The sequence below is a fragment of the Hesperophylax consimilis genome, chromosome 12 (genome assembly GCF_061612785.1).
Source record: "Hesperophylax consimilis isolate HC1 chromosome 12, BYU_Hcon_1.0, whole genome shotgun sequence".
NCBI lineage: Eukaryota > Metazoa > Arthropoda > Insecta > Trichoptera > Limnephilidae > Hesperophylax > Hesperophylax consimilis.
The window spans coordinates 28,576,485-28,591,154 of NC_142847.1; the positions used below are offsets into that span (position 1 = coordinate 28,576,485).

Consider the following 14,670-nt stretch of genomic DNA (forward strand, 5'->3'; position numbering starts at 1 on the left):
TATCTCTCTAGAAACATTTAAGATTTAAGTAATAGGTTCCTCAGAAATAATTCAAATGTAAGCGTAAAGCAAACCCCTGTTATTAGATTCTTTGTCACCTTAATTTGTGCGCGAAGATAGTATTTTGAGGCACACACACATTCTCTGTCGGTTCGTTTCTTGTTTTGAACAAATTGTGATCAACAGAAAAGCACAACTGTCATTATTTCCTATGCTTGTTAGCTGATCACGATTTGATAGAAAGCTAGAAAACTGACCTAGAGTCGATGTTTCCTTCCAAATATAACAAAAAAAAAACAAAATAGCGCTGATCAGCCATTTGATGACAATTTCAAATTTGAATTTCTATAAAACACCCCAACCTAAATGTAGTGTTTAGAAAACTTTATAAACACGTCAGATATTATGACTAAGTATCTACTAGTGAAAGACAAATCACCAATATAAAGCTTTAAAAAATAATTGTAATAAAGCTGGATTCTTTGACTCGATACAGAAATATTGTATTTCTATAAAATCATTTTTAAATTGTGAAACGTGCTTGGGGGGCATCATAGATAAGTAGTACTAAAAGGAATGTATTGAAAAATAAGTTTCTAATATTTTATGACTTATTTTGACGCTCCTCAATCCTTGAATGTTGACTATTAGACCCATCAGAAATAACAAGGGAGAAGGACCTTGTGAGTATTTTAGTCACTAACCGGATTACCAGCGAGCACAATGTGACGTGTCGAAAACATCTCTATACAATGGTTCATCCATACTAATGCAAACCACATCTGCGCACAACAATGCCCAACTTTTTCAACCTACACACCAAATGCAAACTTTCCTTGGCTCTACCGCTTTGATGGTCCGTGCAGTTTACTTGTAGCTCAGCGACAGTCGGTTTGCTTCCATCATGGAAGTTCCATGCCATATCCCTCATTTGTTTCTATGACCTGTGATTAGGCCAGAGGTTTCCCTGGTTAAAATTACCACCAATCACAAAATACCTCTTTTTTTTACTCTTTTTAAAAAAGAAAGACAAATATTCCCAGGCTACGAATAACCTGACAATATTTGAAAATCTCCTACTACCATCACAGTAAGCGGAAAATATTGCTAGTGTCACGATGGAGGACTTAGCCAGCTGAGGAGTTAAACTCACGACGCCTGGGTGGGAACCAGATGCGATGCCAAGAAGATTTCACCGATTCCACTGAAGATTAATCTGCACTCGAAAGTTCCAACTAATAAACATGTAGGTAGGCGTAGGGTGTAGGTACCTAATGTTTGTGTCTTAATTTGCCCAAGGATAGCTCTGTCCAACATTATTTAAAAAGGGTTTTTTTTAAATTTGAATGTAAAATGAGGGAACAAAAAATAAATAACACATGTTTTTGAAAAATAATATATATATTTATAAAATGTATAAACTTCAACAAATATAATTGTTTCCTATCTAATAATGATGGTAAAAACAAACAAAAAATTGATTAATGATTAAATGATTGCAATTTTAGTATAAAATTTTCACTTTGATGTTAACCCTTGAGACGTTGTTGATTTGCACAGATCGAACCTTCTACAAGCTTCCATTTTATCAAAGACAATATCAAGCACTATTTCGTTCTCTTTCTAACATAAAAGAAATAATTAATTTTTAGATGAGAGGAAGAGAGATAGATGCATTTTTATAATGTGCGGTCGTTCTGGGACAAATATGGTCTTAGGAGAGTATAATGCGCGCACGGCATTTGGGACTGTTTGGGTCTTAGAAGGTCCCAAGGGTTAATTCGTTGTTGATTCATTGATCAATACCATAAATAAAATTAAATTAAAATACAACTCCAGGTTTGTGAAATCTTACTAAATATTATTCTAGGAGCGAGGAAGAGGTAGAAGGAATGCATGGAATGAAAGAGGATTGGAGCAGGACGGGAAGGTCTGAGTTTGAGAACTAGAGGCGAATGGCAGATGAAGAATAATCATTTGTGGAGAGGGACAAATCCCACCTGACGCTGAACTGGAACATTGAACTTATCCAAAATGCTTCATCGAAGTGATGACCCCAGACTATTTCAGAAAAAGAGAAGAGATACTTACCTAACCTACAAAACATGTCTTTGGAATGTGCTGTGAATACATTTTTTAAAAATATCATTAGTGCCATACATTACACACACATAAATAATCAACAAAAAGTAGAGCAGCGACAATAACATACTGTAAAATAAATATTAATAAAAATATTAACGCGAAAATCAATAAGATTATATGTGCACAATATCAAAAGGACACGACATCTTTGGTTATTCCCAAACCTCCCAATAGTAAGGGTCCTGACTTGTTGATGAGTTCACAACTGACCTCCAACATGGTAGTGTTTGGGAAATCCAGGACAAAATACCTGCGGAAGATAAATTATTATGAAATACACATTGTCACAAGCATCAACATAATTATTTTTTATCTGACCACAACTACTTGTATTTATTTTATAATATTGATTGTAAAATATGTGTCACCAAAGAAGGAATATTACCCAAACAAAAAAAAACTATAAAATCTAGAACACATGACCACATTATTATCAAAGAAGAAACCTATAAAAATGGTGGGTACATATTTATGATTTTGAAAATAGCCATAACTTTGTGGTTATCCATTATAAATAAATGACATAGTGTAACCTTGTTTAAACAACTATTTATTTATCTTTTTAGAAACACCGACCGGTTTTAGAAACACCGTTCCTTCCTTCCTCGGGGCAAATTACATATATACAAAAAAGGCAAAGTATATATTTTACCCTGAGGAAGAAATACTTGTTCCAAAACAGGTTGGCGTTTATTAAAAAAAGTATGTATTGTTAAAGAAGAAAAATGTAATTGTGTTATGTACTTACATTATTTTCCAATACTTTTCATTAAAAACTGGAGTATAAAACCCAGGATGAGAGGATAGCAAATTTGCCTGCAACTTCTTAAATTTTTCATCCTTTTCATTTTCTCTATTCACAATGATCTCTCCTGATCGGAAGAGGGTATTTTCAGAGAGTTTATCGGATAAAACAACATTGAAAAATTTCCCTGTTTGGTTGTTCTTGAGAGAGATAATCAGATTTAAGTCCTGCGCATCTGTATCATCCATATTCTTAACAGCGTAGTAAACTAGGAAGTTGTGATCACATACAAATTCACAAATCAATAGCCTCATCAGATCATTGTCAACTTCTTTGGGATTAACTGGTGTTATTTTGAGGCAGTTCCCACCATGGAAGCTGTCTTCACCGTAAATAGAAATGCAGCTCGCATTCTCAGTATTTGGTTTCACAATGAACCTCTTGATTTTAGGTTTGGTTGCTCTGCTCGTAACAGATGGCGTTTCTGAATCTGGGACGTTCGTTCTGACTATGATAGTTTCTTCTTGTGCAGGAGCGCATGCGGAGCACGTTGTATTTTTTGCATCAAGATGAGCATAATCTAAAATTATCTTTGGTTTGCTCTCATCAGTTTCAACTTTTATATCGCTCATGCTCTGAATAAGAGAATCTTCGATTTTAATACCAGCATTTTCTTTTTTTTGTAATTGGTCTTCAGGTACGGTGTCTTTGTCATCAACATTTTCTCTTTTTTGTAATTGGTCTTCAGGTAAGGTGTCTTTGTCATCAGCATTTTCTCTTTTATCTCTATTTTGTAAGTTTACTTCAACTTTACTTCTTGGGGTTTCAAATACTCTCTCCAAATAATAAGCATTGGAGCAAAATGGGAAAGAAGTTTGGTACTGTTGGTCACGGAGATTAAACCAAAGATTATCTTGGATTACCTGCAAAATGCATACAAAAGTGGCAATTGATAATGTTTAATACATAACTACCAAATACTAAGCAAATAGAAGTATTGATATTTTGATCAATAAGACATCCTACGGAGATCAACATACTACAGAGACTTGTGTTGAATTTACTGATAAGCTTAATGATTGAAAAATACCAGTACATATTGAATAATTTGACAAGTTTTGAATAAGCCGACGTAGCGCAACTGGTAGAGTACCTGACCTGCAATCAGAAGGCTGCGGGTTCAATTCCCATCGGCCGTATGTATTTTTTCAATTTATATATGTGTTTCAGGCTTAAAAATAATAAGTTAATGAGCTATGTTTAAAATAAGTACCATTTAACAGAGACACAACTAACAGGAGTTACTCTGCAAGTCGGACAATAAGCTTTTTCTATAAATGTAGCCGGTAGGCCAAAGTAAAGGAAATCTGACACGGAACAACAAAGATACAAAAATATAAGGTATCTAAATTACCTCTCCGTCCATCCATCTTTTCTCTCCCGATCCGAGGCAAAAGGATGTTTGGAAGGGTAGCTGAGAAGGCCCTCTCGTATTAAGATAAGGCCAAAGCGTATTCCAAAAGGCGTTCTCCCTCAAAAAGAAATGTTCTCTCTCTGCACACTTCCTGAAGTAGTGACTGTTGTGCTGTGTGCGGCTGGAGATCTCACTGGTCTCCAGGGACTTGGCGGCGCAGGACACGGTGTAAGCGATGTTCTCAGAGCGATTCTGCTGCTCCATGAGCTGGGAGAACTGGATGGCCTCATGGGTCCAGGCGGGAGCGAATATGGCCAGCGACAGGCCGAAGTTGTAGATTTCTTTGACTGCCTGAAATTAAACAACCGAATAACTCGTGCATATTATTATAATCGTTTAAGTTGTGAAGAATTCCAGATATACAAGTCGACATTATTTGCTGTAAGAGAATATGCCGGCTCTTGTGAACAAAAACATGATGTCCCAGGATGCAGTTTCGCAAATGCATAGCATTCTGGAAACTAGTAAGTAGCATTTACATAAAATGTACATCGATGTGGGTCCTATAAAGATTTAAAAAAATATATTAAGGCATTTGCTAACGAAAGGGTAAGTTTAGGTTAGGTTTGTTTTTTTCCTTTTCTTTAATGTTCTGTTTTGTAATGGATTCGCTATCAAAAGACCGCCTTGTTGGTTACCTCAGCGGTGTTGAAGCAGCCCCCTCCCCAGAAGTTCCTGCCCCAGACGTCGACCCCAACGTACACGTCGTGGATGCGCGACCCCGCCTCCTCAACGCAGCGCTGCAGGTGGCTCAGTTGCCAGCAGTAGTTTGTGAAGATGCCATCGCAAACGTCGAAGAAGAGCCTGAGGACGATAAACAAAACAATATTTAATCATTTCACTGATGTAAGTGTATCTTTTGCAGTTAACACAGTGCTCAACATGAGGTTCATGATGTGACTAAGGAACAAGTAAAATTAGACACGCACAAATTATTATTTTAAAAACACTTTGCATCAGTATAATAACGAGGAACAACTACTTCAGTCACCAGAAATGAAAAATAATGTATTTAAATAGTTCAATTTAAAACATGGATAAATTTTGTTTACGCCATATATGTCACATATGACAATAGATTTTTTTCGTCAAACCCAAACTAAAACCCATTTTAGATTTTTAGGTTCCTAGTTTAGGTTAAATAAAAGAAGAAAAAAATCTTAAGTTTGTATCATAAAATTTTCACATCCATAATAATGGCCGCTAGTAAACAATCAATTTTAATTTTAACGAAATAACTATTATGATATGATTTGTATTATTTTCTAATTTCAGTGACTGAATTTGTCGCTTCTCAAATTATTAAACTGTTACAAAGTGTTTTAAAATAATTTTTGCTTATTGTGTCTAGTAATTCTGGATTTGTACCCGTCATTCTTACCTATTCATAGGATTCAGACAGTTCTGCCAGTCGAGTTGGCCGTCTTTTGTAACACTGTCATACCAAATGACGACAGAGTCTGGGTTTTCGTGGTGCATTTTTAAAGTTAAGTATTGGACAAATTTCAGTAGCATATCTATTTTGTGCACTTTGTTTTCAAAGTTGAGAAGCCAGCCGTCAATCTTGAAGTGTTTTGTAATGGCTACGAGCTGATGGACAAACATCTGCATGTCCTCTTCTGATTTTAAAATGTCTTCACATATTTGGTAGCCATCTTGCCATTCTGTTATTAATGTTCCTGAAATATACATAAACATTTATAATGAGAAAGAATAATAACTATACTTTGTATGTTATCTATTATTGTATAAAGTATTTCTTTATAAAATTTCATTATCAGACACAAGATTCTAACATCAGTTCTTGACTGAAACAAACTTGGAACAATGAAGATTAGTTTCTGATTAATGGTAAGATAAAATTTTAAATAACATTGTTTTACCAAGCAAGAATGTTTATATTATTTTAGAGAATTTTATGATGCGGCGACTGTTGCAGAAGTTTGCACATTAATATAATAACATTGACAGGATTTGTTTTCATTATGAATAATATTATGAAAGCATTAGCTTTTTTTAAATATAATATTTTATGGTATGAATCAGAAAACGTGAAATGAATGGAAGAAGTTGGGGATGCCTACCGAGTGAATTACATACAGATGTATCAGCACATTCCCAGAGGATTTAAACCAGCAATTACTTATATTATTATTCGTATTATTATGCGTATTCGGAGTAAACAATGTAGATATCATTTTAGTATATTTTTTCAATTAAAAACAAAAAAATATTTTTCCATCACACATCGCCCCAGGTCACAGACTAATGGGTAGGTACGCACTTCGTCTCTCGTTCCACCAGCACCGTATAGACGAGATAGAGCGAGAGTTTTACGTGATCTGTTGCGACATATACGAAAAAAAAATCATTGGATGGAAAAATATATCTAAAATCTATTTACTCAAAATATGTTCAGGAATCGTTGGTTAAAATCCTTTGGGTATGGTTCAGATATATCCTGTATTGTACCATCAGTACCTATGTTGGGTTGCGTCAGGAGTTAGACTAACAAAAGAGTATGTATGTGGATGAAGTACGGGGTGTATACAGAGACACAATTGTTGGGGGTCTATCCCTTCTGCCTCCCCCTTCGATGAAATGGTGTAATAGTTAGTTGGCTCTAATTTTACACCAGCTTCAAGTAGTTTATCCAAAAGAGTATGTATGTGGATGAAGTACGGGGCGTCTATAAAGACAGAATTGTTGGGGGTCTATCCCTTCTGCCTACCCCTTCAGTGAAATGGTGTGATAGTTAGTTGGCTCAAATTTTACACCAGCTTCAAGTAGTTTATCATCAAGAACGTAGAGACAAACCAATAAATTTGTTAATATCACTTTTATTCTTTACACCTACTGCCGACCAGGTTTCGCTTCTAATGTAGGTTCTTCAGGGTAATACAATAACTCTGTATTAGAGTACGGGAATATTGTACTGCCCTGAAAAAGCCGCGGTAGTAGCAAAACATGCTTGGTAATAGACATAAAAAAGTGACGTAAACAAAGTTATTCTTTTATTTTAAATTTTAATCACTAAGTATTTGCTTCATTTGAAAATAAAAATAATGGACACTGTCCTGAGTTGGCCATATTGGTAATTGGTACTATCATGTTTCATTATTTTTATGAAATAAAGCAATATTTTTTGTTTAAAACCACGATTTTTTTTAATTTTAAGACCGACCGGTTTCGCTTCACTCGAGCATCGTCAGAGTACAAAATTAAACTAATCAATAATACAAAATTTGTCATTATATATACATACAGAGGGAGAGAGAAAGTAAAACCAAAATGAAACAACAATATATTAACCCTTGGGACCTTCTAAGACCCAAACAGTCCGAAATGCCGTGGGCGCATTATACTCTCCTAAGACTATATTTGTCCCAGAACGACCGCACATTATTAAAATGCATATATCTCTCTTCCTCTCATCTAAAAATTAATTATTTCTTTTATGTCAGAAAGAGAACGAAATAGTGCTTGTTATTTTGTCTTTGAAAAAATGGAAGCTTGTAGAAGGTTTGATCCGTGCAAATCAACAACGTCTCAAGGGTTAAAAGAAAACGATTAGTGTATATAAATATTATAATAATAGAGAATAGGCATTAATAATTGTAAGGTGATTAAGGGATACTGGGAATTTTACAGTTTACAGGGAATATTCCCAGTATTGGGCTTTTTGACAAATCGACAAAATTCGACAAAAAAATGGCTTTCTTTATTTCTAGTAATAAAATTTACTAGAAAAAAACAAAAGTTTAATTCTGAATAATCAATTAGATTTGTCAAAAAGCCCAGGTATATAATTATCACCGTAATAAAATTTACTAGAAATAAAGAAAGCCATTAAAACCAAAAGTTTAATTCTGAATAATCAATTAGATTTCATTTTGGTTTTACTTTCTCTCTCCCTCTGTATGTATATATAATGACACATTTTGTATTATTGATTAGTTTAATTTTGTACCCTGACGATGCTCGAGTGAAGCGAAACCGGTCGGTCTTAAAATTAATAAAAATTCGTGGTTTTAAACAAAAAATATTGTTTTATTTCATTAAAATGTTAAGCCACAAAGTGATTGCTTTCTACGAAAATATTCATTATTTTTATTTTTTTTATTGAATATACAAACACATTACAATAATTTACATATGTAGATATTTTGAGGCTGATTGCGAAAAAATTAGAAATTTTTAACAAATGTGTTCCACCATTATCTCATTGTCAAATATCAGAGAAATAATTATTTATTAGCAAATAACATATAGGGCCAACGCGCACTAGCGACCTGGCAGCGCGGCCACAACGCGCGGCCTGGCCGGAGGGGTTGCGATTTGCAACGCGGCCAAAACCGAGGCTACGATCGTCAGTTGCACATACAGCGCGCTTCAAAATGGACTTTGAGGAAATAGCAGTGCTTTTGTATCTTATAAGTAAGAAGCGGAAAAAGAAAAGGAAAAAATATTGGGTTCATCCCTTGCTACGTGAAAGGCGAACAAAGGGATTATTTCATACTTATTTCACCAACCTTCAGCAATATGATGACAAGTTCTTTAATTATTTAACTGTTAAGAAAATTAAGTCCATCAATCACCGGCACTGTAACTAAATTTCGCCCCTGCATTTCTGCCAAGGAAAAACTTGTTGTAACTTTAAGGTAAGCCTATGCCTATCTACTTTTATTCAAATTATTTCTTTATCTCAGTGTCTGTTTTATGGAAAAGGATGCAGGTAGATAAGTGAAACAAGTAGGTACATAAAAGTATTTAAGTACTGTATTATCATAATCAAAGGTGCAGTTGTTCAATAATTATTAAAAAACGTTTCAATTATTTCTGAATCTTGCGAGGTCTGAAAGTAGTTTAGTAGTTTTTAAGTCTCGGTTGGCGTAGTCTTCACAGAACATGTCCCACAACGCCCTCCTTGTCTCAATCTCGGTTATAAATCTTTCCTTGTCGAAAGACATCGCGATAATCACAAATCACGCTGTAGTTCCACAATACGTGCGGCCGCCGCGGCTAGTGCGCGTACACCGGTGATTTAACTACAATGCAATAGATCTCCGTGGCCGCAGCGGCCAGCGACTGAACACGGGCCGCAAATGCGTCGCTTCGATCTCGCTGGCCGCTGCGGCTTGGTGTAGCCGCTAGCCGCGTGCGGCCAGGTGCGCGTGCTCTATGGCGATTTCATATTAATGTATCTATCTCGATGGCCGCCGTGACCTGGCCGCTGCGGCCTAGCCACTAGTGCGCTATGAGCCATAATATTAATAATATGTCAGACTCCAGTAAAAAATTGGCTGGCAAAGCAGGCCACTAGAGGCGCTAGCGTAGCATGTTGCATTCCTTCCCGACAATGAATTTATATACGAGGCGTATCCAGAAAGTAAGTGTACTGAGGCTCTCACGACCGAATGAATTTTATTTTCTACATGTTGGCTACACTTACGTGTAGCCTGACTCTTCCCCTCCGCAGAGAGACCGGTTCAAGGTCAGTACGTTGAGAAGTGTCGACGCGACAACACGTTTCGTGAAAAATGTCAATCCAATCTCCCGCCAAGTGCGAAATACGCGGCGTAATCCGTTATCTCGTGTGGAAGGGAAAACCTCCGTTTATAATGAGGTGAAAACTGCATATGGTGATAAAGCTATGAATCGTACGAATGTGTACAAGTGGTATCGCGAGTTTAAAAACGGTTCTCACCTCTTCACCCTCCGCCAAAAAGTTCAAACCACAATTTCAGCCAAGAAAATCATGGCATCCGTGTTTTGGGACTGTCAAGGCATAATTTTGATTGAATATCTGCCTCAAGACTGACCATCAACTCTGCAAGATACTGTGAGACCCTAAAAAATTGAGGAAGGCGATTCAAAACAAGAGGAGAGGCATGCTGACAAAGGGAGTCAGCCTGCTGCACGACAATGCCAGACCACACACGGCCAATGCCACGAAGGAACTGCTTGCCTCGTTTAAATGGGATGTCCTGAACCACCCCGTGCATTCCCCTGACCTAGCACCTTCAGATTATTATCTCTTTACCTCCCTGAAGCTGTACACGGGTGGAAAAAGATTTTCAACCGACGAGGAGGTAAAGGAGGAGGTGGAGAAGTGGACGAAGGGGTTGGCGGGAAACTACTTCGAGGAAGGCATCAAAAAGTTGGTACCCCGCTTCACCACCTGCATTGAGAGGAATGGCGACTATGTATAAAAATAGCTTACATATGTGCTACAGTAACCATGTAATTTTTTTTTTCAATAAAAAAATTGTAACCTAAAAAATTCAGTACACTTACTTTCTGGATACGCTTCGTAGTACTTAGCAACGGTGTTAATTTTTTTAATGTGAATACTGCACAAGAGTCCCAAACGTCTGGAGCCAGTAAGACTATGGCATCCCAAATTGGGGTATGTTGTGAGGCTAAAGGTAGTGGGGAGGGGAAGGATATGGGAAAGAGGAAGGTGGGGGAGTACCTGTATATCCAGATCTAGTCACCAAACACGGCTAAAGCCATTTCAAGCAATGTTTCAACGTTAAGTTTTTAAACGGTGCACACCTAACAGCCACTTTAATATTTTTTTATGTACGAGCAAAAAAGCAGTAATGTTGTATGTAGGTTACCTAGTATTTATTTTGTTTATTTTCGATTTCTATAATTTAATAATGTAAAATAAAGAAAATATTTAACTATGAAAGAAAACCAAGGCGTACAAGTGGTGCCACTAGGAGGCGATATTGTAGCATACTATCATCGGAATGTATGGGAAAATGTCGGAAGTTGGAGGTATTTATAACTAAACTACTACCAGCGATAGCTCGAATGGACATCATCGAAAAAGACAGAAGATACTAAAACGATGATGTCTCATGCAATCTCTCATTGGGACTAGTTTACCTACAGTAGTTGATATTACTGCTTGAACAAGTAAAAAGCTTATAGATTAACAAAACAGTTTTTCTCAAACTTTACTGAATGTGAATAATATTTGCAAAAAGCCCGCAAGTAAACAATCAGGGTTGAGGATAAATGATTTAAATATATATTAATGATGAAATAATAATGAAGTACCCAATATTTGTACGCCATGTCTGTGGGCAACATTAATCCAGCCCAGAGGTGGGATTGTGATGAAGTGGTGGCTGAAGTAAACGAACATATCAATGCCGGCCCAGTGGTAGAAGGAATAGGCTGACATGTTGTCTGACCCATTCACAAATCTGAAAATATACTTGATTAGACATAAATATATCTACTTGATTATACATAGGAAAATATACTTAATCAGGGCCGGCCCAATGCGGGCTTACTAAGGAATTCCAGTAATTTATATTATTTTATTAAATTAGAAAGTTAAAACCATCCATGTGACTTACAAAAATACTAGATTGATCTGGGATCGATGTTTTTGGGGGAATTTATATATATATATTTTTTATTTATTATTGAATATTTTTTTTATACATAGGTGGATAGTTACATAAAATATTTAAAACTGTATAATAAATGTCGTAATTAAAAAAAAAATCCCACAAAGGCGAAGCCTGAGTGTGGGTATTATAAGTATTTTTATCTTATTTCTATGGTTTAAGTGGAGATACAATATTAAATATAAATTTAAATTTAAGTTATTTTAAAAGAGTTACTGTAGAGATGCAATACAAGTAACTGAAGCATGAAATATGTAAGAGTTTTAAAATAACACAAAAAATAAGGTAAATACTAGTTACCTTAAAAAGTGAATTAGCAGACAAGGCATTACAAACAATAAAATATATCCGCTGTTTTGTATGTATGTGAAATAATCTGTCTATGGATATAAATGTTACAGATAGCTTTGCTAAAACTTAAAAAAAACTTTAAAAATATCTAGTTCAGTGTTTTTTAGACAAGATTTGATGTAGTTTTTAAAAGATTGAAGGTTTACACACGTGGCCTTTTTAAAGGTTGTACATAAAGAATTTTACATTTTTGGAGCAATAAAACTAATATGCCTTTGGGCCAACCTGGTTTTGCAGTGAGGCACAGCATATTCACAAACGCCATGTCGTTGGCTGGCACGATTTGAATTTTTTAATAAAGTTGTTTGGTCGCATGTAAATAAATTTAAGACATTGAACACTATAGGTCTGCTTAAGGTCCAATATTTCAGTTTCTTGGAACAATTGTTTAGAGGGATGGGATTTAGTTTTTTTTGTACATTATCTTAGTAATTGATTTTTGGGCAATTTCTAGTGGTTTTACATGATTGTTGAAAGTTCCGCCCCAGCCAAAATTTCCAAAGGAAAGAGATGAATGAACTAGTGAGTCATAAACTAGTTTCATGGTTTTTATATTTACTACATTACTCATTCTTAAATATATTTTAGGTATGTCAATTTGTTAACAGTTTTTTTCAATATGGCTGGTCCATTTAAGTTGACAATCTATAGTTACACCTAAATACTTAATAAGTTTTTCAGATTTCATCAAATAAAAAGATACAATAAAAAGATATAATTCAAAAATATTGGCCCAAGAGTTTATTTGTTTGTCGTTATTTTTGTAAAAAGTATAAAGTAATACCTGTCGTCCTGATACCCATTCTTCATATCGTGACATACGAGAGTCTTCGGTACGGCGCCATATTCATATCTCGCGGGCATCTCCATTGTATGTTTCGAAATATGACAGACGTTTCCACCGCGATATAAGTCAGAGTTTTTTACAATTTTACTTCTTTTTTGTATTGGAATCACCAATTGTGCCCAATAAGTTGGATTTTCCATGTAATTATATAGTTCTACGATATTTCTGATCGGTTGACAAATGTTTACATCGTTTATTATGGATTCCTCTTCCGCCATTGTCACTGTTATTAACTTTTTATATTATTTTTTTGAGAAAATAATATATAACTTATCAACTGCAGAACTATTCACCACTATTGAATAGCGAGACTGCAATTTAAATGCTAGTCAACGCTTTTATAAACTCGGACAGCAAAGAAACCGCTTGCCGCTTAACCTCATACTCCATAAATATATGTCATACTCGTAGATTGACAGCTGATAAAGACCGCGGTTTTCGAATGCAGATCTAGGCCAATATTATTATAATTATCTTCCGCTGCACAAAGTTTGTCACTTTTTTACGTAATATCGTGTAATCATTATCTTATCATCGTAATTCATTAATTACCACAGAACTGTTGACACTATTTGTGAGTGAGTTGTGTTGTCCTCAATTGTCCAATCATAAAGAAACCACTTCCTAAATCATCAATGAATCCTATAAAAAATTTAAAGCTCGAAAAGCCGCCGATGCACGAATACCAACCAAGCAGGGTTTAGGTTTAGTTTTATTAATTTATAACTTTTTTAGTGTTATTTACATTTCATTATTATCATTTAATTACAAATGGAGGACTACAAATCAAACTTGATAGCAGTAAAAAAATAAAATTAATTTTTTTTTTGTAGGTTTGGATTTTTTTTCAAAGAACATATTTTTTCTTATTATTAATTCTTAGGAAAATTACAAAACGATTGTTTTTCGTAGAGTTTTTGGATAGGTACTTACTTAGAATATTCCTAAGTATAAATATATATATACCTAGGAACCGTTGTTTTCTTACTTAAATGCTCAATAAAAGCTTACGAAGATTTTTTTTCCTTCTAAACATGGTAGAGCAGGTTTTTTTTATCCCGTTATGTTTTTCTTTTGGATGCCAAGACAAAATTTTCGGCGTACACCGGTGGTTTATGATGTTTTTGTGAATTTTATTTATTTTATTTTATTTTATTTTATTTTATTTTATTTTATTTTATTTTATTGATTTATTGTGAAAAACAGTATAATCCATTTACATTTCACAAATAACAGTTTATAACAGTTTATTATTTATTTGCATGGGTAAGTACATCAATACTATCTGATTAACCAGATTTGTTAAATAGTATGCTTATTGCCGTCTTAAATTCTCTTTGGTTCAAATTGAAAATGTCAATCACAGAAGAAATGTGATTTAACAAAGTAGTTATTCCCCCCAAAGGCATGATCATTGGTAGGTTGGTCCTGCCCCTTGGAAAAATAAATAATCTGTGCTGTCTAGCTCTGATGAAATTATCAGGGACATAAAAAGAAATTCGTTCCAGAATATCTGGATTGCAAATGTGCCCATTTAGCAGCTTGTGCGCCACTAACACCATTGCAATATTTCTCCTAACGTCTATTGTATCGTCTTACCAGATAATATGTTTATAAAAATGGTATCTATATTCTACTATATGTTCGGTGTAGCGCAAGAAGTCATTACTTCCTTCTG

At 35.0% G+C, this 14,670-nt stretch overlaps 1 protein-coding gene across 1 annotated transcript; it reads right to left on the reverse strand.

Moving 5' to 3' along the window:
- Positions 1 to 1,781: 1,781 nt before the first annotated feature.
- Positions 1,782 to 13,374, reverse strand: ENGase (cytosolic endo-beta-N-acetylglucosaminidase). The gene is made up of 7 exons (XM_089637825.1): positions 12,930 to 13,374; positions 11,436 to 11,584; positions 5,746 to 6,043; positions 5,003 to 5,168; positions 4,305 to 4,655; positions 2,894 to 3,813; positions 1,782 to 2,395 (listed from the first exon to the last, which is right to left on the reverse strand). The coding sequence occupies exons 1-7, from the start codon at positions 13,208 to 13,210 to the stop codon at positions 2,275 to 2,277; spliced, it is 2,286 nt and encodes a 761-aa protein (XP_089493951.1). The 5' UTR covers positions 13,211 to 13,374; the 3' UTR covers positions 1,782 to 2,274.
- Between the last annotated feature and the right edge of the window lie 1,296 nt (positions 13,375 to 14,670).

What these genes read in the sequence shown, in the direction of transcription:
- ENGase (XM_089637825.1), bottom strand. Translation starts at nt 13,210, where the DNA reads ATGGCGGAAGAGGAATCCATAATAAACGATGTAAACATTTGTCAACCG. An exon ending in AATGGGTATCAGGACGACAG is followed by an intron (nt 11,585 to 12,929) that starts GTATTACTTTAT and finishes GTATATTTTCAG; the next exon opens with ATTTGTGAATGGGTCAGACA. An exon ending in GCTGCTTCAACACCGCTGAG is followed by an intron (nt 4,656 to 5,002) that starts GTAACCAACAAG and finishes GTTTAATTTCAG; the next exon opens with GCAGTCAAAGAAATCTACAA.